At 42.2% G+C, this 27,177-nt stretch overlaps 1 protein-coding gene across 3 annotated transcripts in view; it reads left to right on the plus strand.

Annotated features, from left to right (window-relative positions):
- MPPED1 (metallophosphoesterase domain containing 1) overlaps positions 1–25,703 on the plus strand; it is a 130,363-nt gene extending 104,660 nt beyond the window's left edge. For all 3 annotated transcript variants that reach the window (XM_084811855.1, XM_084811853.1, XM_084811854.1), the window contains 3 exons: positions 4,601–4,716; positions 17,872–17,985; positions 23,291–25,703. In XM_084811855.1, coding sequence (XP_084667981.1) covers positions 4,601–4,716; positions 17,872–17,985; positions 23,291–23,409 — 349 coding nt within the window. In that variant the 3' untranslated portion in view covers positions 23,410–25,703. The remainder of the gene's footprint in view (positions 1–4,600; positions 4,717–17,871; positions 17,986–23,290) is intronic.
- Positions 25,704–27,177: the final 1,474 nt, after the last annotated feature.

A 27,177-nucleotide genomic window follows, 5' to 3' on the forward strand; every position in this document is an offset into this window, starting at 1 on the left:
AGCAGTTATTTACAAGCCTGGTATAAAGAGCATTATGGCTGAAGGCCCACAGATGGGGATGGGAATGGGAAAGGGAAATAGATTTTGGGGACTAATATCAGATAGGCTTACATGGAGGAGGAAAGATGAAAAAGAGGTTTAGGAAAAGGGGAACAATAAGCACACATGTGCATATTGGCTTTCCTTACCCCCATGCTGATGTTTAGCAATAGAAAAGGAAGCATACTAAGTTGTTCTTCTAAGAGAAAAAGAAGATCCTGCATCAATGTTGACCCTATATGAATTGCCTCCGCCTGCCTGATCTCTGCAGTAAAAATGGGGATAGGTCCTTTGTAGGCTAGAAGCTGGTACAGTGTGGGGTGGCACATCTCACCATTGTAAAACCTTGTCGTGTGGACAGTCAAGGAGCATGGAGTTTTAAGTAAGGCTTGCAAATGGAGAATAACACTACACGGATATAAAAGAGGGGGGTTTCTTCTGTGAAATAAAATTTATTCTCTCTCCAAGCTAGTTTATATTCAGAATTGCTTCTGGTATGTAGTTTTTACAGACATTCCATACACACACACACACACACACACACAGTTTCAAAAGGAAATATGAAAAAAAAATCAGATTGCAGACAACACGTTAATTTTCTGAACGCGCTAGTAATGCATCAGTAGTGGAAGCGGATAAATTGCTGCTTCGGGGCAGTTCCTTTTGTCTTTGCCATACAGTATACAAAGAACAGATTTCTTGAAAGAATTCTCTCTGTTTCTTGTTGATGCAGCAAGGGAGTAGTGTAAAGCCTCCTCAAAAGTAACATCTGTAAAGGAAGCATAGTTGATGTGCCTATCTTTATAAACACTAACGTTGCGGTTGTCATAAAGCTTATTAAACTGTAGCGGCCTGTTTGTTCTTTCTGTAGGGGATATAGCAAACATCCCAGTCAACAGATATAAATACCTACAAACACATTCAATAGTATCAACCCCAATACTTGTAGTATTTCCAGGAAGCAATTGTTTGCCACCATAACGATAGAATTTGAATTATTGAGATCACAGTCCCATAACTCCCTTATATAATGAACACTATTTAAAAATAGTAACTTCAGAGTGAAATATTTGAATGCAAAATATTGATGTAGTAATAATTAGCGTATCAAATGCCAAAAGAAAATGTTATACACTGGTAATTTATTAATTGGGAGGATTAGCCATTAATTTCAGATTTTGTAAACCAGAGAAGAGTTGTTGTTGTTTAATCCAATTCTTTTTTAGAATCACCCTTCAATAGGATGTTCAGTCAGTGCTGCTGACATTGCTGTAAATATATTACTTTTGAGTAGCAGTGCAGTCTAAATGGTGTTGGGAAGGAATGCAGTTGCACCAACTCATCTCAAGCCCTGCCACCTCACACTTTCAGACTGGCATATATTTTTATGTTCAACAACCCCCTCCACTGGATGCAGTGGGGGGAACTAGCTATATCTTCCCCGGATCAGGTGCTCCTCAGGGAATGGAGCAGCTTTAGATCCAGTGGAACATCTATTTACAGGTGAAACTGTTATCCTAAGTAAATACCAAAATCAACTGATGTATCTGTTTTAATAGGTTAATTTACCAGGTTAAACAGGCACGACCAATGGATGAATTAAATGAATTACACACCCACAAATTCCAGGTTAATTTTCCTTCTCCAAATCCAAATCTGTTTATTGCAGCCCATGACCAGATTGAAAAAACAAGATATACAAGATATATATACAAAAACATATATAGCAACAAATATATACAATAATATATATATACAAAGACGCATAGAACAGTGTATCATCCATGCTGAGCAAATCAAAGACAAGTTAACTGAGCTCTCAACTGCAACAGATTTTTATTTTTTTTTAGCAAGTTTTCTAGTAACAAAAGGAATGGTGTTGGCTACATATTAAGATACATGATTGTATCTGCCAGGAAACCTAGATAATAATATCCCGAAAGAAATTGCAATATAATAAAACATGTATTACAGTTCCTACATCCCTTGAACTATAGGGACAACAAGGTTGCAGTGAAGAATCCTTATTGAATCTGCTCTCTAGCATGGCAGATGGTAGAGCATCGATACAGGACAGTGTAAATACAACCTGAGGCTTATAAATATGAACAATTTTTAGATAGTTAGCCCCTTTGCTCCCAAGTGGGAATTGAATGCCGAAAATAGAAGAACAAAATTTAGCTGCCAAGGATATCAAATGTTGCCACTGAATGTCATACAGGCTTAACAGAATAACTTATTTTGCCTGTTCCTTGTCCCAAGAAAAAAGTTCAAATGGAGAAATACCCATTTCCATTATTTTACAGTGTACAGCCTTCAACAAGCTATTTCTATAAGAGTCTTGTCAGATCATAGAACACTAATTAGAGTCCTCTTGGTCAAAACAACATTTAATCCATCTAGGTAGACATCCAAGCTATCCATGTTATGCAGTTTAGGGAGCAATCCTATCGACATCGACAGTCGCCTCCGAACCTGGGGGTGACTGCCTATCCAGTGTAGGGCAGGAGTGGTGAGGAACAGATCTCCTCCATGCTCCCCTGCCCTGCTTTCATGGCTAGACAGCCGATTTTGGCTGTCTAGCCATGGGACCTCGGAGCACAGGGCGGGCCAGCCGGACGACACATAGGAAGTGTCGTACTGGCACTTCTGACCGCCCTGCCCCCACGAACACCGCATTTCCCCTGCTCCGTGCTGCTCGTCCGAGCATGAGGCCGATCCATGCTGCCTACAAGGCAGTGCAGGAGGGGGTGGAGGTTGGTTCCCTGGGAACTGACCAATCCTATGGCTGTCTAGCCGCTGACTAGTGACCATAGGATTGTGCCCTTAATCCAGCTTCCAAGCACAATGCTGCATTAGCCATACACCTACGGACCCCAAGAATTGTTCTGAGGAAAAGTGACTGAAACCATTCAACCTTGTTATTTATGCCCTGTATCCAAATGGCTACCCCATATAAGAGCTAGGTTATAATCTTAGCACAAAGGATATACAAAGCTATATGTATTAATTGACCACCCTTTGAAAAATAGAATCTTTGGACAGCTGCTAAACTATTATGTGCCAGCAAGAGTGCAGAAGACTCTTTTAAAGTATGATGAAAATAAATACCATAATACTTATAGTAATATATGTGTTCAATTGGATTTCCATTGAGAGCCCAGCCATATAATTTTCAATGTTTTGAAAAGACTAAGATCTTGGTTTTGGTATAATTTATGACCAAATGCTTAATGTCACAAAAATGGGCAAAGGCCTTCAACAAACGATATCATCCTTCCTAATATAATTATGGGTGGCTAGTATGACGCCATGTTAATAGGGTCATGTTACTTGAGGAATTGCAGTAGGACAGGGTACCTGCATCTTGAATCTATAATAGTAAAAGATGATGTGTATCTGTCTGCCAAGGTTTTCACCTTAATGCCAAGACGGTGAAACCTAGATATCCGAGTTTAACACATGCACTAACAGGACCCTAGGGGTGTGCAATTTGAGGTTATTTGGTTTTAAAATGCATTGATTAATTTTTACTAATTTAAATTACCACCTTCAGTCACTTGGTGGCAGAGTTCCATAAGCAGCGCATAACTTTTTGCAGTTGATAGTTTGAAACCAGGGAGAAGGAGTCCAAGGGACAGAGTTATATGACTTCTCCCTCCCCGCTGCTGTAAAGTACCCCCCCCCCCGAGAATGGAATGGACAGATCCTTTCCTCAGGAGACTATGGGGGGTGCAGCAAGGCACGGGCCTTGGGGTGCCAATGGGTGGGACTTAGACAGGCTGGGAACAATGTGTCCAGCTCTTACACCGGTGTCTGTTTGCTTGAAGGTTTTTGCTATATCAAATAAAGGCTATTCCAACCTATGTGAAGCCAGGTCCATTCACTAGTAATTATGTAAAAGGCAAGTTCAGAATGTCATATCATAGTGGCGTAGCATAAAAAACACAAACCTGTGATAAAAAAACCCCAAATGCCTTCTTTTATACGAGTCTTGACTAAAAGATGATAATAATTAGTGCTTGTGTCAACCTTGACTTTGTTACATATAGACCCATTTTAGTAAAGTATTTGAAATGCATTATTTGCTCCCAGTGGCTTGTATTAGATTTAAATTTAAGCAGGTGGTAGCCAGCTTTGCTGAATTTAACTGTAATCATCATACAGCTAATTCACTTCATCACTAGAGGAATACCGTCCAACTTGAACACCAGTCTGCAGCAGCCTTGCTCTAGTGTTCTCCAGATAACATTAGCCAGCTTATTCCCCCACCTAGTTTACAGGTGCCCTATTAGCAGTCCCTTGGAGAATATTTGTACTAGATACAGCCTACTGAAGTTTGTAAGAACTTGTTTCTTTGTTTTCAGTTGCTAAATTATGAAGATTGTATTATGTGCATCAGTTATGAAGATTTTATGAATGTGTGGCACTGTTTTACATTGAGGGAAGCATATTTGTATATCTGCATTACAAAGTTGCACAAAACCAGTTCCCAGGTGGTTGGGTTAAAGTGACTAACCAAAGCATATGCACTGAAGACAATCTCTCTCTCCTTTGGCAGGCAACCTTGGTTTTATGGCTGGGGCTTTAATCTTCCACGAGGCCAAGCACTCTTAGAGAAATGGAACCTAATTCCAGATGGAATAGATATTCTTATAACTCACGGACCACCTCTTGGTAAGAAAACTCTGGAAAGTACTTATCTGTTTCAGTTTATGATAATTTATCTGTGTTGTATCCTTGGGGATAGATAAGAGTTTCTAGTCTCTGCTGCTTCTGCTTAGTTCTTGGGATGTAAGTGGTGTGATTCTGCAGTACCTTACAGTGGAACAGTTTTCCACCCCTGTTTAGGGTCCTAACATCAGTAAATCCCATTGACTTAAAGACTGGCATAAACAAGTTGACAAGAATGAAATAGGCCCAGTATAGTATTGCGCTCCCACTTCTTTATGAGAAGTTTTAGAGCAATGCTAAGGTTTAGTTTATTTTGTGTGCCTTTAGATATTTGCTACATTTACAAATATACAAGCAGAACTCATTGGAAGCAAACAGGTACCCCTGCTGGAGCCAACAAATCTGCTAACCCCAAACTACATCACAAAAGTGTTGTCTGGCTCATGAAAGCTGAAGACAAGACTCAAGACCATCAGGCAAAACATTGCCTAATGTTTAAGGCACATTAAGCTTTGATTATTAAAGTTCCAGACTACTTATTCAAAATGAATCTAATTTTCACATGTATTTATTACTTCTAAATCTTAATTGAAGCAAATGAGGGATTTGACTGGAGAAAAAAAAATCAGGATGATTCCCAGAATTCTGACACACTCTAGATATAGCCTTTGACTGTTTTATACAACAACATTCCATGGTGGCTAACAGCTGTGAACTGAAAGTTCCTGGGTTAAATCTTTCCTCAGCTGTAAACCCACTAGGTGGCCTTAGGACCAAAACAGATATAATGTTAAATGTGTGAATGCATTTAACATGTCTTAAGAACATAACTTGTTAATCATGCTTGATCAGTTCAAAGGCCTATCTAGTCCAGCATTCTGTTTGCACAGTGGCCAACCAGAGGACTATGGGAAGCCCAGAACAGGACAAGAATGCAGTATCACCCTCCCATCTCCCCAGCAACTGGTTAACAGAGGCATACTACCTCTGATACGGGAGATAATATATAGCCATCATGATTAGTAGCCATTGACAACCTTGTTGTACATGAATTTGTATAATCCCCTTTCAAAGCTGTCCAAGTTGGTGACCATCACTACATCTTGTATCTTTCTCCCTCTCTTTAGCAATAGCAGTTGTGAGGTAGGGGGTGGGGGGAAGCAAGCAGGAAGGGAACTGTGGTGTTGTGGAGACCTTTTTTTTTTTTTAACTATCCCCCACCATGGTCTAGCCAAAATTCCCTCCCCACAAGATGCTATTAGCTGCTTAACCCATTGGGAGGGAAGGATTAAACAGCGCCTTCCCATCCACCACAGTCCCTAAAAATGCTTTGGTCACTCTCCTCACTGCTGCTATTGTTAAAGGGGGAAAAGACATGTTAAATGCATTCATACATTTAACATAGTGACTGGGTTTGGACAAAATGATAACCCATGATGGGTTAAGTAAGGCACCATGGTTATTTAACCCATCGTTGGTTATTGTATCATGTGTTGGGAATTTTTAAATCCACGATGGCTTATCTGGCGAAAATAAGCCATTCTGATAAGCCACAGTCTGCAGTAAGAGTTATTTAATGCATTGTGAGTTACTGTGTCATCTGGCACCCAGCATGGCATATTCCGATCACGTACAGAATCCCCCGGCAAGAGCAGTCAAAACCGTTGTGGCCGCTCTGGTCCAGCTTACAGAGCCCTTTTTCTGAAATCTAACAAGCAGCTGAGGGACAACCACAGCCAAACAAGCACAGCCTTCCCTGATACCTACTACAGTAGGTACAACAGTACAGTACAGTACTACAGTACAACGACAGCCTCACGCTATTGCACTATCCCACTACAGCGAAGTTACACAATGACAGATTTCCCTAATCACTACTTTAAAACTGTGCAACTTGGGAAATAGGGAAAAATAGGGGAATAGGGAAAGAACGGCTCACTTTTCCACGAAGAAGCGCAGTTCTGCAAAAATCTGCTGCAGCATCTGAAGGCTCCCCATGACGGAACCCCACCTGTGCAATTTTGCCCCATTCGAGTAAACTGTCAGGGAGTTATAGCTCCCACCCCATTTTTCCTTCTCTGGTCACTTTTCCATGAAGAAGTAAAATGGCTGTTGAGGGTGGGGGGAATGCACAATTTAACTTTTGTGCAATTTTGGTTTTGTGCAATTTAACTTTAGCGCTAAAGCGCTATAGCAAACAGAAGCGGCATTGCCAGCAATGGGGTGTGTGTGAAATACACAACTCCACTGTATCACTGTAGTGCTTTAGCGATGTTGAAACAATAAAGGCTTCATGCAGGCAATGGGTATGGAGGGGGGCTTGGGGGCAATTTTGCTTTAGAGCTAAAGCTTTAGTGCTATAGCAAACAGGAGTGGCTCTGCCAGCAGTGTCTGGGAGGGGGTGAAATGCACAACTCCACTTTATTGTTGTCGAGTTTGGACAATAAAGGCATCTGTGCCAGCAATGGCTATGGGGGAAATGCACAACTGAGGGTTTTGTCCTGATCCTGCTAACCCTCAAACATTTGTTTGTGCTACCCCCTTTTTGGAGAACATGGGATTTTCCCTCTTTTGGGGTAATTGAGCAGGGTTTTGATGGCGCCTCAGGTGCCTCCCAACTAGGAGAGGCTGTGTGTGAAGTTTGGTCCTGATCCTGCAAACTTCCAGTGCTTTAGAGCCACCCACCCCTTGCTGGGGTGATGCTGGAAGTGCTGAATTAAGCCCCTGTACTTCACCCCACACCTCTCCCCTATTATTGAGATATTGTAGAAGGTCAAAACAGGCTGCTGCGATGTTGTCAGTGGGTGAAACAGCACCACTGTTCAGGCGGGAGGACTGCAGTGGCCTGGGACAAGGGGCGGGGGGATGACTCAGATTACGCACAGTAGTTTAATAAGCTACTCGCAGTAGCTTATTAGCCCAGTCGTGCGGCGGGGCATCGTGGACTATTAAAAACAAAACAAAACCCTACTGTGTGTAGCTTCTTAAGCCACCGTGGCTTAAAGTGACATCTGAATGCGGCCCATGTCTGTTTTGGCTCTCACACCAGCCACTCCCTCAGGTTCCACTTTCCATTGCAACGTGGGGATAATAATATATAGTTGTTTTAAGGATCAGAACAAGATAATGCTGTATGTGAAGGCCTTTGAATACTGTAAAGGGATATACGTGCTAAATATCATTATTATTATTTCACTAGTCCTTTTGAAATATGAAGCAATCTTAAGATCTGTTTTCTGCAGAATATTTTCGTTCACACATGCACAAACCATGGCTTTTTGGTATGATATTTGCTGGAATGTTGAAGAAAACTTCAGATTTAAAAAAAATCAAAATAATTTGACTATTAATAAAATATACGATTTTCTAGATGTTATATGATTTCTCATTCTCTTATGCTGCAATCCTCTCCAGCCACTTAACCTGAGAGTAAATCCCACTGAACTCAATGGGGCTTACTTCCACGTGGACATGTATAGGATTGTGCTGTTAATTACCTAATAGTTGTTTTGTTTTTTTAAAAAAGAAAATTGCTTATTTGTTTTCTTTTGAAGTCGCTCTTCTGTATTTATAGGCCCTGATCTGGCTGTGGTCATGCACAAGTAGCTGCATGTGGCCCCCGACGGAGGTGCACATCTGCATCACAAGACATACCCAGCTGTTTCATTGGGGCCCAGATCAGCATTGCAGTGTGGATGGGGATGCACATCTGCATCCACATCAGCTTCACACACAGATTCGCTTGCTGGATCAGAGCACCACATTGATTCCCTATGCAACAGCAACTCATGTTCTACAGTGAATGGGAAGCAACGACTTTGTGATAATATCAAGATATACATCTGCTGACTGCCTTTTTTTCAGTCAGCAGTTTAGATGCTGGTTTACCAGGCAAAATTGACTTCCTTCCCACTCCCACACTTCACCATACCTGTTTCCTTAAGAACTGGTATAGTGCAGTGCTTCATGTAACATGAGTTATGACCTGGAGCTTCCTAGTTAAAGCTCATTTCGGCCATAAGCTCCCTGCAAGTCACTCTCACTCAGCTTTACTCTTCCATTTCCATATGGAGGCGATGATAATAACACTATCCTGTCTTATATGCATTATTGAGGTAATGCGTATGAGCAAGGTGATATATGAATACAAGAGAATACTCCAGCCAGAGTTAAGCAGTTTAAGTCCTATTTATGTCAACAGGAGAGATTTAGCCACATGCTTAACTTACCCATTTAAAACAATGGGATTTAAAAGTGCTTAATGGAGAAGGGGACGGCAGAGGATGAGATGGCTAGATAGCATCACTGATGCGATGAATATGAACTTGAGCACACTCCGGGAGAGAGCGGAGGACAGGAAGGCCTGGCGTGCTATGGTCCGTGGAGTCACGAAGAGTCGGACACGACTGAACAGCAACAACGTCTTACTAGACCTGTAGAAACTGGGGTTGCAATTCCATTCTGATACTTTGTTGAGACTTTCCATTGTCATATTCCACAATACATTCAGGTTCCTTATATTTTATCTTAGCTGCAAAATGTTAATGATGACAACAGCTGCACCATTAACGTCTGCTCTCTTTGCTAATGAAACTAGGTGAGCTGATGACTATGCTACCATGTGAAGTTAAGAGGGAAATATTTTCTGTCCCTCAGTCTTCTTTTCAAATTACAGCTTTTGTGAAAGTTTTGTGGTTTTCATCCAGGTCACCCTAAAAAGTGCATTGAAGACAGCTAAGTCTCTGTAACTTTAGATTTATTATAGACTCCAACAATAGGTAGTGGCTGTCTGTTTCATAACTCCAATGACAGCTTATCTCTTCTCCATAGTGCCCAGGGGATGGGGTTGCAACAAGCTGTCTGGTCTGAATCCTGTTCCTTGCATTAAATCACAGTCAGCTTGTGAGTCTAAGCTAAAGAGGTTAACTATGGAAGTTTTTTGTTTGCTTAGCTGATACAAATAGCTGAACTTTTAAAAACATTTCACAAATAATATAGTAGAATCTGTGGAGATACCAGCTCCGTCAGAATTACAAAACCCCAGAGATGAAAGCTAAATTATACAACCAAACTCCCTCTCATTCACTGATCATACATGGTGAGAATTGGGGAATGGAATGAGAGCTTGAGACAGTATGGAAGGAAGGAACTGGCACGAGTGGTATGGCTATGCTGAACCCAAGTGGTGTAGAGATGATTAGGAGAAGGAAGAATTTCAAACTAATACATTGTTTTATGCTCCTCATTTCCCCAACTAGTGGTGTTCATTTAAGCATCTTCTAGCCATCAGTGTACATTTAAAGCATCCTTTCCCAACCTGGTCCCCTCTGAAGCTGAAATATTGTAATCTTGGCATATAATAGATTTTTATCTTAATGTTTTACTTTCGTTTTAAGTATATACTTAAATATCCTAAGCCCGGGGGTCAGGTTAAGACTATGCATGTTTAGACAGAAAAAAGTCCTATAATTCCAAGCATTCCCCAGCCAGCTATGCTGGACTGCACCCTAAATCTCTATAACGTTCTCTCACCTACAGAGACTAAATACAAATGCCTTGTTTCTTCTAGAGGAAACTACTCCTTTTATCTTTTTTATTTTTAAATGAGTTTTCATTTCTTTTTAAAGGCTTTATCATTACCAGTATGTTTGATTGTTGGTGACAAAGATTTATACTTTCCTGCCAGTTGTAGATTTCTGTTTTCAAGTAACCAAACAGTAGAGGTGGGTGTGGGGGGGATCTAAAGCAATCACTAATTGTTAGCTAGGTGTAATCAATTATTCTTAGTTTGTGTAGTCAGGTGTACATAATAGGCTGCAAACATATGGGAAAGCTTCAGAAGGCTGATATTGCATGCAAACAAAAACATGCTCAACATAAATAATGCTTAATTTAATGGAGAAGTTAATTTCATGGATTTTAGTTTGCAAAGTTTTTGAAGTGGAAATACTTTTCGCCTTTATGTACAGTCTTATTTACAATTAACTATTTCTAGTCACTGGGACAGCAACAACTTGGATTTCAAACTCTGGGTGTTTCCATATGGAGGGCTCCTAGCACTATGAATTGTGCAGCAATTCCATCTTTTTCCCCTTAGCGGATTATCTGCAGTAAGGAAAAAGACAAAAGAAGCCGCAGGAAAACACTGGAGGGTTAAGAGTGGCAGATGTTGTCCTCTGAACTGCTCATAAAATTCTGCGAATGAGGCGGGGTGATGGCAGTATAGAAGCCACATCTAGAAGCACCCTTTGTTTGCTGCTCGGGAGACATTTTTTTCCTTTGGTCACTTTCCCTTCCTTCTCATGTGTTCTTGGTTTTGGGAAGGAGGGTTCAATATAAGCTGTTCAGTATTTGTGAATGAGCAGTCTGATTAGTTATTTGGCAAGTGGACTGACTGTCCAGGGGGGATCTCCACGACAACAGAAGGAGAAGCGAATGGAGGATTACCCGGATTTTTCACAGAATCAGCTTTGGTCCGGCAGGGACCCATGAACAAGTGCACCACACCTTTATAATGTGCTTGACAGGATCATACGTCCGGGTCAGTTGTGGAGAGAGGAACTGAATGTCATCAACCAATGAGAGAGGCTCCCCCCCCAGGCTCCCCTCTCTGCTACTACTACATTATCGCTTCCAGCCAGCCCTTTCTACCTCGCTTTCCCCTTCCCCCTGTAGCTCCTGTGTTGCGAAGCTGCGAAGGATTGAAGCTGCGTATGAACAACTTCCTAATAACAATAAACAAAACACAAAAGAAAGGCAGCATTGACATAGCGCTTCACTGAGACGTGAGACAGCCTTTAGGGGAGTTACTCCAGTCAGCCGTTAACCCTTCAAATGCTTGAATGATTTACCATGGGTCTAGTTAGTGCTTTAAGCCTCCTAAATGCGCTATTTCGATTGATGGGAATCCCACATAACTTCGGGAATGTGCATTGAGGGAGTAAGACTCGTTGACCACAGTTCATTGTTTTATTTACAATATTTATATACCATACTGCTCCATATCTAGAACAGATTTTGGAGCAGTGAACACAAAAAATAAAACAGTAAAAGAATAAAAAGATCAAAAACTACATTAAAATTATACTTGTTTAAAAAACACAATGCCAGTAAAAAACATAACAGGTTAATTAAGGAATGCCTCCTGGAAAAGTGCTGTTTTCAGGAGGCACCAGAAACAACACAGTGTTGGTGCTTGCCTGACCTCCTGGGGCAGGGAGTTCCAAAGAAAGGGGGCCACCACGCTGAAGGCTCTTCTTCTGGTGGACTCCCAACCGGGCCATGGGCCCATGTGGAACCACCAGAAGCAAGCCCTCCGATGACCTCAGTGACTGGGCATGTTGGTAAGGGAGAAGGCACTCTCTCAGGTATCCTGGTCCCAAGTTGTTTAGGGCTCGGAACACTAGTACTAAAACCTTAAACCTGGCCCGGTAGCAGATAGGCAGCCAGTGCAGTTCCCTCAGCAAAGGAGTTACATGCTGAAAAGGGGCAGCTCCTGACAAGAGCCGAGCTGCTGTGTTCTGTACTAGCTCCAGCTTCCGGACCAGCTTTAAGGGCAGCCCCACATAGAGTGCATTGCAATAATCCAGTCTTTAGGTTACTAGCACCTGCACCACTGTGGCCAAGTTATCCCTGTCCAGGAGAGGCCATAGTTGGCGTACCAGCTGAAGTTGGTAAAAGGCAGTCTGAGCTACCATGGCCACTTGGGCCTCCAGCGACAGTGATGGATCCAGGAGTACCCCAAAACTATGGACTTGATCTTTCAATCCCATCCAGAACAGGCAGGGAACCTATCTCCCAGACTCGCGAACCATTCACTCACAGGGCTTCCATCTTGCCAGGATTCAGTTTCAGTTTCTTGGTCCTCATCCAGCCCATTACTGAGTTCAGGCACTGGTCCAGGACTTACACAGCCTCTCCTGATTCAGATGTCACAGGGAGACAGAGCTGTATGTCATCAGCATACTGATGGCACTTGACTCCAAATCCCCTAATGACTGCTCCCAGAGGCTTCATATAGATGTTAAATAACTGGGTGGTATTCTGTGAAACCCCATAGCTCAGTTGCCAAGCAGCCGAGGAATAGTCACCCAGTGTTACTCTCTGAAATTCGCTCCACAGATAGGACCGGAACTACTGTAGCACAGTGTCTCTGGTACCCATCCCACAGAGTCGATCCAGGAGGATTCCATGGTCAATGGTATCAAAAGCCAAAGAGAGATTGAGCAGAATTAGCAGGGTTGCACTCCCCCTGTCCCTCTCTCGATGAAGGTCATCCATCAGGGCGACCAAGGCTGATTCAGTCCCATAACCAGGACAAAACCCAGACTGGAGTGGGTCTAGATAATCAGTATCCTCCAAGGGTGCCTGCAGTTGTTCTGCCACTACTGTCTCCAGAACCCTCCGTAAAAAAGGGGTATTTGCAACTGGGCAGTATACTGTTGGGTCCAGAGTGGGCTTTTTCAGGAGTGGTCGCACTACTGCCTCCTTAAGAACAGCAGGGACCACCCCTTCCCGAAGGGAAGCATTCACACCCTGGGCCCACCCAGTCATACCCTCTCGGCTAGCTTTTATTAGCCAGGAGGGGCAAGGATCGAGAGGGCACGTGGTCGGTCGCATTGCTGCAAGCACCTTGTCCACGTGTCAGGCCCCAACAACTACAGCAGATCCCACAAAATGGGGCAGACCAGAGTGGGACTTACTTCTGAGTTTGTGCTGGGAAACACAGGGACGGGAAACAGCCCTTGACCAGGGTCACGGTGAAAGACAAGCCCTGGGCAGGGCTAGCATACTGGAGGTAAATGAGGGGTTTGGGGCACACAACAACTATACTGCTGAGAACCCGACTTAGGGAAAACAATTGGACTTCAAGTAGTCTGGGAAAAAAACGGTTTTTCTGTGAAAATCTCTGGGATGGCTGCAGGATGGCCATGACGTCATGTGCCCTGAACGACTTCCAAACGCAGCCAACCTGCAGGAAATTGCTCTTGGAGACACCCCCCAGGTCAGCTCCTGACACCACAGATATGGCTCTCAACTTTTCAGAAGGTCAGTGAAAAGTTGTGCGGAAAACTGCAACTTTGAACTGCCATTCAAGTGCCACATTTGGGACTTCTGACATCCTGCAGCCATAGTGTAGCAGCTGAGGTCAGGTCACAGCACTAATGAGGGAGCTTGAATGCCCAGTTCATACATTAGTTTGTCCAAGGAAGTGTATACCTGAGAGAGGCCATGACTGCTCAAATGGAGAACAACTGTACTGATTTCTCAGATCCAGAGATGTGCTTCCATATGTGGGGGGTGCCTTCCGCCCACAGAAGGGCTGTTTTAAACCTTCTGCTAGAACACTGTGTGAGAAAAGTGAAATTAAATCCAAAGTGTCCTTCCAGTTGCACAAGAACTTGTGCAACCTCTTGCAGAAGCATGAAAACTGCTATAGAACCTAATGTGTACCTTAGCACTGTGTGAATTCTTGTGAAAGCATTGGTGAAGCAGCATTAGGGGTTATTTTCATTCTGCTCACTGTTCTTTAGATCCAACATGTTGTAGTCAATTTCACTTCAGAATCCGTTCAGAGCAACTATGTAAAAATCTGGATTTAAAACTAAAACAAAAACCCATCGGAAAGCCAATAATGGACGGAGGCCCACATCCATGATCCAGAAGCATTTAACTAAGGGCTGATCAGGCTGGTTTGCATGTAATGATAAGCCAGAATTGCTGTGAATTCTGGCTTATCATTTGTCTCTTCCTGATAGCAGGAGTGGCTAAACTAACCAGGAAATCACCTGCAAGCAAAAGCTTATTATTGCGTTCAAACCAGGAGTGATGGCTTGTTACTGTCCTAATAAGCCAGAACCTGAATCTTATTAGAATATGAATTCTGGCTTGAATGAAGTGAGGAGAATCCAAAGAGGAATGGTTGGGCAGTACTCAAGCATGCTGCTCATCAACAATAAGTCAGAAGTGACAATAATTCTGCAGCTATCAGTCCAATGTACCTGGTTGCAATTCTGAGTGAGAGAATTTGCAGAAAAGACCTTGGGGAACTAGCTGCGTTCTTATGCATGGAGTTCAAGTTCTAATTCTACCACTTTTGCCAGCCTATAGCCTTCAGGTGAACACCACATACCCAACAAAAACCACAAAGCGAGTATGAGATTCTATATATACCTAGATTGCTAAAATGGAGGGTGGGTGGAGAATGGCAGGAGAACACACTATTTCCGTTGGTCCTTTGAAAAGGAAAGATACAAGCTAATTTTAATGGGCAGATGCAATTCCTTCCCAGCTTCTCATTGTCATACGTATGTTGTACTGTGTGAATGAGATCTAGAAAAGGGGGGCAGGGGAGACTATAGGGAATCGGAATAGAGAGAGGAATTATTTTCTGACCTCAGCTGGAAACTACTAAAGCCCCAACATACCTTAACAGACTGTTAACTCTGAATCTATACAAATCCAAATTCAATTAGGGCACAATCCTATGACCACTAGTCAGTGGCTAGACGGCCATACGACAGGTCGGTTCCCATGCTCCAAGGTTGGTTCCCAGAGAAACAACCCCCACCCCTTCCCATGCCGCCTCGTAGGCAGCATAGATCAGCCCCGCGCTTCGCGCTTGTAAGAGCAGCACAAAGTGGCAAAAAGGGGCATATCAGTGGGTGGCGGGGCAGGGAAGTTGAACATGCCGGTAAGACACATCCTATTTGTCGTCAGTCCGCCACTTCCTGTGCTCTGATATCCTGAAGCTAGACAGCTGAAATCAGCTGACTAGCAGTGAAAGCAGGGCAGGGGGAGTGAGGAGGAGATCTGCTCCTCACCACTCTTCCTGCCCTGCACTGGATAGGTGGTTGCCTCTGGGCTTGGAGGCGACCGGTGATCCAGATAGGGTTGCTCCCTCCATCAGTTTCTTCTTAAGGCATGGGATGCAGCTATGTTGTTTGTTTACCACTTCTGTTCTGTTGCTAAAAGAGAGTAACTACAAAAGATTTTCTCCAAATACTTTCATTTTTCTCACCTGTTTTGTGAAAATCATTTCAATTACAGAACAAATAAAAATGCATAGCCTTCAACACATATATTATTAGTAATACTGTTTAAAATGTATCAGAGACATGGTTTTCTTTTTACATAGGTGCCTCTGAATCTTCATTGAAGTGTTTGCCTATAGTATATGAGAACTTGGTAATAGGCAACATGTTGTTGTTCAGTCGTTCAGTCGTGTCCGACTCTTCGTGACCCCATGGACCATAGCACGCCAGGCCTTCCTGTCCTGCGCTCTCTCCCGGAGCGTGCTCAAGTTCATATTCATTGCATCCGTGATGCTATCTAGCCTTCTCATCCTCTGCCGTCCCCTTCTCCTTTTGCCTTCAGTCTTTCCCAGCATCAGGGTCTTTTCCAGGGAGTTTTCTCTTCGCATTAGGTGGCCAAAATATTGGAGCTTCAGCTTCATTATCTGTCCTTCCAATGAGCACTCAGGGTTGATTTCCTTTAGGATGGACTGATTGGACCTCCTTGCAGTCCAGGGGACTCGTAAGAGTCTTCTCCAGCACCACAGTTCGAAAGCATCAATTCTTCGGCGCTCAGCCTTCCTTATAGTCCATCTCTCACAGCCATACATTACTACTGGGAAAACCATAGCTTTGATTAGACGGACCTTTGTCGGCAAGGTGATGTCTCTGCTTCTTACTATGCTGTCTAGGCTTGCCGTAACTTTCCTCCCAAGGAGCAAGCGTCTTTTAATTTCATGGCTACAGTCACCGTCTGCGGTGATCTTGGAGCCCAAGAAAGTAAAATCTGTCACTGCTTCCATTTCTTCCCCTTCTATATGCCAGGAAGTGATAGGACCAGATGCCATGATCTTCGTTTTTTTAATGTTGAGTTTCAAACCAGCTTTTGCACTCTCCTCTTTCACCCTCAACAAGAGGCTCTTGAGATCCTCTTTGCTTTCTGCCATTAGGGTGGTATTGTCTGCGTATCTGAGGTTGTTGATAATTCTCCCGGCAATCTTAATTCCGACCTCTGATTCATCCAACCCGGCATTTCTCATGATGTACTCTGCATATAAGTTAAATAAGCAGGGTGACAATATGCAGCCTTGTCGTACTCCTTTCCCAATTTTGAACCAATCGGTTGTTCCATGTCTGGTTCTTACTGTTGCTTCTTGACCCTCGTACAGGTTTCTCAGGAGACAGGTAAGGTGGTCTGGTACTCCCATCACTTTAAGAATTTGCCACAGTTTGTTGTGATCCACACAATCAAAGGCTTTAGCGTAGTCAATGAAGCAGAATGGCTTAAGCGTTATAGCTGCTGTCCCATTTATTTCAGTAGGACTCAAATGAGCATAATTTAATGCACGTTATCTGCCTATATCTTAAGTAGGAATGGCTAAACCTGTCATTTCGCTTTCTATAACATTTGTATTTTTTCAAGCACAAGTTTGTTCCATCCCAACTCTGCATCAATTTGCATTTTTTAAGTCCACATGAAAATTTGTACACATTTTCATGCTCATTTCTCCTAATATACACATTTTTGCAAGCACTTTTCCTCAGTATATGCCTTTTTGTATGCATTTTCCCTTAAGATATAATGTATAACGCAATGTGTGTATAAAGTATGAATTTTTTTATTGGAGAACTGCATCACTAAACCAAAGGATAATTGCATTGCAGTTCATAGTTTAGTTCAGGAAGTGCGAATTAGATTGGTTCGTATTAAAATGCAAACCAAATGACATTCACCTCTCATCCCTGATTTTAAACTTATTAAAATATAACTGGTATAATGATAATTTCCCTTATATTAATTAACAAAAATGGTTTGATCAGCATTTATTAAAAACCAGCACCACCCAGTACTCACACATACACACACACACACACGGGGGGGGGGGAGGAGAGATCTTTCCCTTAAATAATGTCAGTGGCAAGATTATCTCTAATCGCTTTTGTTTGAATGTTTTATTCAAATATTATTCATTTCTTTATACTGGCCAATGAATACATACACTTTTAAATATAATACTGCATATATTCTCTTAAAAGTTAGAAGAGACATTCAACAATATGATTTTTTTTTTAATTCATGGTATGAAGTTAATCGGATAATAAGTTTCTTTGTTCTTCTTTTATACTGTATTTCTTTATTTTAAAGGTTTCCTAGATTGGGTTCCCAAGAAAATGCAAAGAGTGGGTTGTGTTGAATTGCTGAATACGGTCCAGAGACGGATACAACCACGTCTGCATGTTTTTGGACACATCCATGAAGGTCAGAAAACCTGTTTGAATGTGATTGTGTGTGTGTGTGTGTGTGTGTGTGTGTGTGACTTAAATTCCAAGTTAAGCTTTCACAGACTGGAGCCCACTTCATTAGCTGCAGGAACCTACCAAATAATTTGGTTGACGTATGAACATTATTGTGGAAGATCCAGGTTGTAACAGATGGATTGATACTGATTTTCAAGCGAATTCTATCCACTTTAGTTATCTGGAGTTTGTAGAAGAATAGCCATAGTACTTTTAACCCTGAAGGGAAACCATCTGCTAGATTTATATACAAAGGACTATTTCATGAAAACATTTGTTTTACTGGTAGAAAAAGACATTCTAGAAACAAGAGAGTTGCACCAATCAATGGGGAAAAATGGGAGGAAAATGTGCAAAGGTGCTGTAGGAATATTTTTAAAGTGCTCCTCCACTCTGTGTTAACTGGGGAAGGTCGGGTGAGGGCAGTGGCCAGCAGTATGTTTTACCAGCTTAGGCTGGTCACCACCTGCAACCTTATCTTGAGAAGGCTGATCTTGCCTTGGTTATTCATGCTCTGGTGACATCCACGCTGGACTACTGCAATGCACTTTGTGTGGGGCTGCCTTTAAAGATGGTTTGGAAACATCTGCTGGTGCAGAATGTAGCTGCCCAGAAATTTGTGGAGGCTGGGTGGTCAGTTCATGTGACACCAATGACTGGTTGCTGCAGCATATCTAAGCTCAATCTGACATGCTGGTTTTAACTTCTAAAGCTTTCAATGGCTTAAGCCCAAGTTATTTAAAGGACCACCTTCACCTGTACCAGTCTGTCCACACTCTGAGGTCATCAACAGAGGTCCTTCTCACTTGCCTGCTGCCAAGCATGGTTAGGCTGGTGAATGCAAGGGAGAGGGCCTTTTCGGTAGTGGCCCTGCACCTCCAGAATGAGCTTCCACTGGGCGTTTGTCAGGACCCTTCTTTGTAGGTCTTCGGGAAAGTGCCACTTGTTTGCATTGGCTTTTTCTTAATTATTGGGCTGTTGCTTTTATTTGTAATCCCTGTTTTTATTTATTGTGTTGTATTTTTTATTTTATTGTGGCTGATGCCTTGGGAGAGTTCCATCCTTAAAGGCAGCTTACAAATAAACAAAAAGACATAGCACATTTCAAGCTTCCCAACTCTTTCCCCCCCCTCAAAAGTATTTTCCTTTCAAAACCCTTTCCAGAGACAGATGGTTCTATTTTTTACTGACTTTTTGTCTATAAAGGATGTGACTTGGGACATTTTCTAAAAATAAAAATAGTCTTGTACAGCACCTTTGCATATTTTTGTCTTAATCTTTCGGTAAACAAGTCTGCCACAAAGGAATCAAAAAATGTATTTTAGAGCATATATGCACATGCTTCAGTATGTGATTGGCTAACTTTTGGTGTATACAAAGTGGTGTGTATCCACTTATCTACAGTGTTCACACATTACTGAAGTAAGTGGTTTCCCCTTTACTGAAAAGTTATGATGTAAACTAGCCAGCTGTTTAAATAAAAAGAACCACAAGTTTGTCTCTGTCATGGCCTGAACAAGTAAATAAATTAGACTGTAGAGTTCAATCCATCAAACATCCCAATCCTATGCACATTTATTCAGAAGCAAGTCCCACTGTGTTCAATGGAGCTTACTTCCAGGTAACGCTGCATAGGACTGCAGCCAGAGTTGAATTCCACTAACGTCAAAATATACTGACATTAGCCCAGTATACTTAAGGCCAAATGAGACATGCTGGGTGCAGCCATGTTTGCTTATTCCATGTATCTACCTTACTCATGTGTAAAGCAGGGATAGGGGGCCTAATTATTAAAACAAAAAGTGTGTGCAGGAGAGAGGAGCTGAATCATTCCCCCTCCCCAGACTTTCCTCCCCTCACTACAAGCACTTTTCTCCCCAGCCCATCTCTAATACAGAAATGAGCTGGGCTGAGAAGGAACATTGAAGCAATGGAGTGTGGTGAGACAAGGTGGGGGAGAGTTCAGCTCTCCTTACCCAATCACACCTTTTGTTATAAAAATTAGACCTCCCGCCCTCCACTTTAAACCTGAACAGGGCAGACATGTGAACAACAAAATGTGACTGCACCCATCATGTTTAATTTAGCCTGAATTATGAATGACATTATGAATTGTTAGCTCACAGAGTCTTCTGTCACTTTCACGGAAGTAGATCTGTGAAATCAAAAGAGACGATAAAAGTTGCTAAGGGACAGATAATTGGCTCCATATGTCAAAGTTGCTGAGGTGTGCAGGTGCCACAGTTAAAGCTTCAATGGATTTTAAAAACTTTGTATGATACGACTGATTTGTTTTCAGGAAAACATATTAACAAACAATAAATTTAGGCTGCATCCTATACATCTTTGCCTCAGAGTAAGTCCCATTGAATGCAGTGGGCCTTATTTCTGAGTAGAATGTATAGGACTGATTTGTTATACTGGTAATTAGCAATGCAAAGGCATCTCTTTTGGCCTAGTTCATTTATTTGAGATGCCAGAGACAGGTGGAGTTTGCAGGATCCAGATAACCATGTGAGTTAGTTTTGTGTGTCCACTGACACTTTCGATGTCTGTTTCTCGAATAGCCACCCTCCGTGACATACAGAAAACTGTTTTTTGAAGCTCAAGGGAATTTCAGAACCAATGTGTGATATAGCATGGTGGGTGATGGGCGGGGTTGAAGAAGGCGGACTAGATAAAGAAACAGTTTACATCGTACCAGGCACATGCATGCTCTGAACATGACTGAGTAGGTGTTTGGATTCTGCCCTTTGTAAGTAACTCTTCTAGAACAGAACTGGCAGGAAACTATATTTCTACAAATGACTGTTTGAGATGGACTTTCTCTTGCAATGAGTAGATTTAGTTTGTAATCCTATACACATTTACCGGAGAATAAGTCCTACTGAAGTCAGTGGGGCTTAATTCTGAGTAGTCATGCATAGAACTACACTGTTAAGAGTCTTTTCAGCCAGCAAAACCAGTTGGAACAATTATTTCATCACCACTGCACCAGTAGCACAAATGCTGCTCAGAGCTAGACTGCAAAGTGTATAGTGTTTATTTGGCAACATATATACAAAATTGGAGCAGGGTATTGTAACAGTATTGCTTACAGAGCAAGCTGCATAATAAAAGAGACATGATTTTTTTTATTGCAAATGACAATAATTTAGAGAAAATAAGTAGAAAACTGAAAGTTAGGCGTTACCTTGTTCAAGTTCCTCAAGGAAGAATTCCCAAGTATGTTATCATAGAAGGCCTACAAACTGTTCTTTATGGAGTGGCTGCATGTTGTGAGCAGATGAAATCTTCCTCCAACCAATGCTACATCTGCAGGAGTCATTTACTGAACATCTGGGAGGAATAAATAATTGACTATTCTCTTCCCCCTAAAACAATTTGCCCTGCCAAACGTGTCCCACCTGAAATTATATTTCATCCTGGTCCGTTGCTAATGATGACAGAATCACAGTTTTTCTAGTGCTATTGCCAACTCCTCTTTCTTCAGTGAGAGTTCAGTTGCATACCCTATTTCAACTTGTTTAGTGTTGCTGAAATCCTAATATAGATCCTATATATTCCCCCCCCACCAGCCATCTCGCGCACGCATGCGCACGCACGCACACACACACAGTGTTAGACAAAAGTACTCAACTTTCAAAGGAGCATAGGGCTGCCATATCACATATCACCTGAAGCTCAATACCTCTGGCACGGGAGTATAGCCTAGGAACTTAAGGACTGCATCTGTTGGGTCAGGGCTTTGGTGACACTTTCAGATTTTTTTTTTTTTAAGTATCTCCTCCTAACTCTTCAGTGCAGAATTATTGCCATCTTTCCCATATTTTTTCTAAGTATATTTATTATGCCTGTATCGAGTCACTCTTCCACAATATGAAAGAGAAAAATACTGGAAGAACATATAGACGCTAAACTTTAGAACTGGGGAGAAGTTTGGTGATGAACCCTGCAGAAAGTCGTTTGCTCCCACTGTGATTTACACATTGATCATGGAGTCCTTGAAAAGGCTGAACTCCTGAAACTTCAGATCAAACCCCAATCCTTGATGACCCTCGTGCTGCAGGCATGTTTTGGTGTTTTGCATGAGTTTGCTCCATCAGCAAAGCAGGACACAATACATCTGCTCAGTTATGTTACTCTTCTGCATAAGGAAACTTCTCTGTATCTTAGTTGAATTGTACTCTCTCAAGCCCTGAAGAATATGAAAACAATTATGATCACTGGCTTGTTTTCAGAGACTTGAACATGAGGACTAACAGTGTGAAGCAAAGCCTGCAAAGAGACAGACACCATCTTCACATCCAGTTACTTTAGCTAAACAAACAAGCTTAATGCTACTGAACTGTTATACTGTTCATATACTGTTCACACTGAGAGGAGGCAATGAGGAAGGAGTCTGGGCTCCTCTTTAAAGAGCAGCAATAGCGCAATGCCCCTGTGATTTGCTCATGTGAATGTTAGAGGAGTAGGACTAGATGTCTCCCTTCCTCGGTGGTTCTGTTTACCACAGAACTAAAATTGTTAGTGAATTCCAAATTGTGGGGACGGGGGAGGGGGTGATAACTGAAATTTGGCAGTCTCTCACTATGGATCCATTTTGAATTTAACCTTAGGATGTCTAGAAAATGAATGAGTAGAGTCCTTAGGTGCCACGGTGCCACCAGATCCCGATGTACAGTGATAGAGGCCAAGTATGTGCTTTGGCCTTTGAGCTCCCGATAGAGATCTCCCTACTACTATCCCTACATGCCAAGTGATGGTTTGGTGGGAAAAGCCTCATTCGCATCCCGAAGAGCTCAGTAGGCAATCCACTTCCAGGCTTTGGCACCTGGCGTATCGTTAACGTGCATTAGGGTCTAGGGGCCCAGTCCATTTCGAATCAGATTGCTAAAGAGCATTTCCAGAGAAGATGTGTTGAGGGTGGACTCCAGTCTCTACAGTGGGGGAAAGCTGGCGCACTACGAAATCCTGGCATGGGCTGTAATGGAATGATGTCACTATGCAGAATGTGGCTGTGCTTATTGCTACCTCTTTTAGGACGCTGGGAAATGACACCTTCCCAGAAGCGGCAGGCTTAGCATGCTGCTTGCTGAAGTACAGAGCCAAAATAGTTGTACTGTGCAGGGTCTCTGGTGTTGCTGCCCTTGTGAAACGATTGCTCTTTCCAAGTTCCTAGTTTCCTTAAAACCCACCAGTGAAAGTTAATCTGAAGCAAAACAAAGAAAAGATGACTCATAACTAGGTGATTTGTTTTTTTTAAGGTTATGGAGTTATGGCTGATGGAACTACCACCTATGTGAATGCTTCTGTGTGTACAGTGAATTACCAGCCACTCAATCCACCTATAGTTATTGATTTGCCTACTCCAAGGAACACATGATTATTACAGGACACCAATATGAAGCCTGCAACCAGCGCACAACATAAGCAGCTCTGTGCTGCTAGCCAATGTGGTAACTGAGCATATGTTGAATGATGAAAACATGTTTCTTCTTTCTTTATGGACAAACTGGAGAGACAAGCATGGAGAGATAGCAAAGGCATTTGGCATCACAGCCTTCTAGAAGTACTTGAATGGATCTAGCATGTCGTTGTTTTAAAATAACTTTTTAATACAGAAAGGGGATGCCTTCCACAGAGAGAGGAGAGACACGTGCATTTCGTATATTCCATATGTTATACTGAATTTACTAAAAAGACACGACTTTTCAGCAAACTGATTCTTTATGAATGTTTACAGTTTTACATGTGTGTTAAATAATAGCATTTGTTCATTTAAAACTGGCTTCACAGGATACTCACGGTGCGGGGGGGCGGGTTGTAATTGTGCCACATTCTTTGAATGGTTATGGGAGATATAAAATAGTATCCCCATGTATTTAAGAGGTCAAAGGAAGTATATCCTTATTCCACATTCTTTTCAAATCTACAATCTTTTAAAAACAATCTAGGTAAAAATTGTCTTTTTGTATCTGACATTAAAAAATGAAAAGTGATATGGTGCAGAGTACTGAAGTTCTGTAAACAGCAGAAAAATCCAAATGAGAGGTTATTGGAATCAGATGTAAACTCAGGAATAAAAAGCCTCTCCCCCCTGCCCCCCCCTCAAAGCTGAAGAATTCTGCTGCTGTAATATTTCATTTAGGCTGCAGTCCTATACTAACTTACCTGGAAGTAAATCCCATTGAATGCAGTGAGCCTTACTTCTGAGTAAACATGTATAGGAGTGCACAGTAGATAACTTTATGGGCAATCCAATGTTCAGGGGTCCAAGTAAAATGATACTTAGAGCTCAGTCACCGTCCTAATGCCAATTCTTGCATTTTGATTCTTCATGAGAAATGACACAAATTGTGTGGAATCCACACCTACTCATAGCTGATTGAACATAGTAGATTACGTTGGCTCTGCTGTTGCATTTTGTTGTCCTTCTTAGATTTAAAAAAAATCACCTTTTCATCATGTCAGATACAACTCTTTGATAATCAAGCACTGAAATTCACTTTAATGTGATAATGAAGAAAAAGAAAGAAATCTAAGCAGCTGTCGTTTCCACAAAGGGTACTGTACGGATGTTTTCGGTTAGTTATAGAGCGAGATCTCCAGATGTGTGAAACGGTCTTTGCACATGCAAGACAGATCTCGCAGGCCAAGTCCACACTCACCAAAGCTGGCAAATTATATGCATGCACCTGCTCTACACATATAGTTCAGAATGGAGGAGCAGTCCACAGGAAATATAGATATGCATTTTAACTATAGTATCTGCCTGTGCTTTTTACCACACACAATGTCAGGAACGTGGGTCCAGGATTGAATCTGAAAGCGATACAGAACGATAAATAGACTTCTTTCATGTTGTTCAGCAACTGGTAATTCCAAGATGAAAATACTCACTGAATTATTTGTTGGCCTTCCGGGGAAAAAAAGGAACTAAAAAACAAGACTGTATGATAACCCTATATGCTGTAAAATTATCCATTACTGTGGATTAGATTTTTTTTCACAGGATCAAGTTTGCATGGCAGTGTGCAGAAAGGCTTAATGTAACCCAGGCTATATGTGCAGGGAGATGGCAGTTATCTCAGGTCACAGCTGCAAGAAAAAGTGAATCCTCTATCACAGAAATGGCTTCCAATCTCCGCATGTTCAACCCAGCTCTTCTGCACATAGTCAGGTGCTCACATACACAATCATCTGGACAAACTTTACATTGTGAACCAGGCTTAATGTGGATATTTTTAAAAGCTAGGATTGCTGCAGTTTTATAGTGATGACAACCCCAGAAAAAAATTAAGAAAACTGGCTTTCTCACACGGATCAAGGAGTCTGAAATGTTTACATTTACTCATAGCACTTCAGAAACACTTAAAAAAGGAAGTGCAGCATATTATTAAAAAAGAGGCCTTTCCCTTTACTTGCCTCAAGAACGTTTCTGTGTCACTCAAGAGATAGTCGCTGAAGAATATTTTTTCTTCCTGAGGTACTTCCTTCAAAATATAGTGTATTTTTATGTGAGAATGATATGAAAACAACTGTTACCTTTAAAAGGAAACATTGAGGAGCTTTTGAGGTTGCAAAAGTTTAAAAGTGTGTAGAATCATTTTGGCAAAACTGGATTGTTGTTGTAATTTTCTGTCAAGCATGTTAGATCAATAAAAATCTTTTAAAGCTACTAATTGTGCTGTGCACACCTTGATGGGAAGCAGAACATTTCAAATTCAAAATACTGCAGTTGCCCTCATTTTATATAAATACCTGGTTTGCTGTGCATTATAAAAAGAACAGTTAGTATTCCTGGGCTAAACCGAAGATTGGTCCAGCTTCAAATGGATAAGGGCATCACTCCCACAAGGGAGATCAGCTGATTGACCAGCTGATTTGGATGCCAGCTGACATCCAGATGCATATCAGCATCATGGAAATCATCCAGACACTACTGGAATGAGGCACGTCCAGGGCCACAAGTTTTAGATGTCGCTAGAGCTGAACTGAGGCCAGATCTTATAAGGCCTGATTTATAACCTTGATGATGTGGCTGCCACTGACAAGCTGCTTCTGCTCTGCTGGAGAGCTGTATTGGCCCCCTGGGAACCCTGCAGGGGCCACACCCCTCCCCTGCCACCCTTGGAAGTGGCCGCTGCCTAAGTCCCAGTGATTCTGCTTGGAAACAAAGCAAGAGGGGGGCACGCACCTCGTTTCCCAGCAGAACAGGGTTTGCAGCAGCCTGCCAAGCAGCTGTTTGGCGGACTGTTGGGAGTTCCATTCTGCAGAGAGTCAGTGATTCCTGCACATCCTGTTTCTCTGCAGAAACAGCAATTCTGCTGGGAAACGGGGCACGTGGGGAGCATATGCCCTGTTTCTTGGCAGAATTGTACTCACAAAGCCTGCCAAGCAGCTGTTTGGTGAGCTGTTGGGAGCCCAATTCTGCTGGGAAACAAGGTGCACACTCCTCACATACCTTATTTTCTAGCAGAATTGCTGGAATTTCAGGGGTAGCCACAGCAAATGGGGGCAGGCACCAGGTGGGGGCTCCACAAATGGCAGGCCACATGCTACCCATGGGCCTCATGTTGCACACCCCTGCCCTAGATCCAACTCAGGCCCTCCCAGGCAGGCCTCTTGAGCTGGCCTGGCTATAAATTTGTCAAGGTCAGTGTAATATATGTTGATGTTGTTGTTACCTAGCGGTAAAAAGGTGGCAACATACGCGTCTGTTACAGTCAGGTGTAGATCTTTGGTTGAGCAACAAATCACCTGGTCTTGAGCACAAGCAGCTACTTTTGTAAATACCTCTCAGAGAACTGTGAGATCCCGAGGCTCTTGGCACAGCACAAGGGACTGTGGGAGCAGATGGAGCAAAACGAAGATGCTTTCCAAAAGGTAAAGGAGCAGAAGAAGAGACTGTAGCAAGGGCATTCCATGAGTCTAGAGGGGAGCAGAATAAAGGATGAATGATGTCATCGCTGAACCCAGATACAAAGTGGGCAGGTTATTAAGAGAAGAGACCTGCACACCTGAAAAACTATATGTAACATCCCAGTTTATTATTTTCTTTCTTTCTTTCTTTCTTTCTTTCTTTCTTTCTTTCTTTCTTTCTTTCTTTCATCTTTCTCTAAAGAGAAGGGATGTAACAATATGAAAGAAG

The sequence above is a fragment of the Heloderma suspectum genome, chromosome 7 (assembly GCF_057233095.1).
Source record: "Heloderma suspectum isolate Gila_16-S chromosome 7, 16-S_ref, whole genome shotgun sequence".
Classification (NCBI taxonomy): domain Eukaryota; kingdom Metazoa; phylum Chordata; class Lepidosauria; order Squamata; family Helodermatidae; genus Heloderma; species Heloderma suspectum.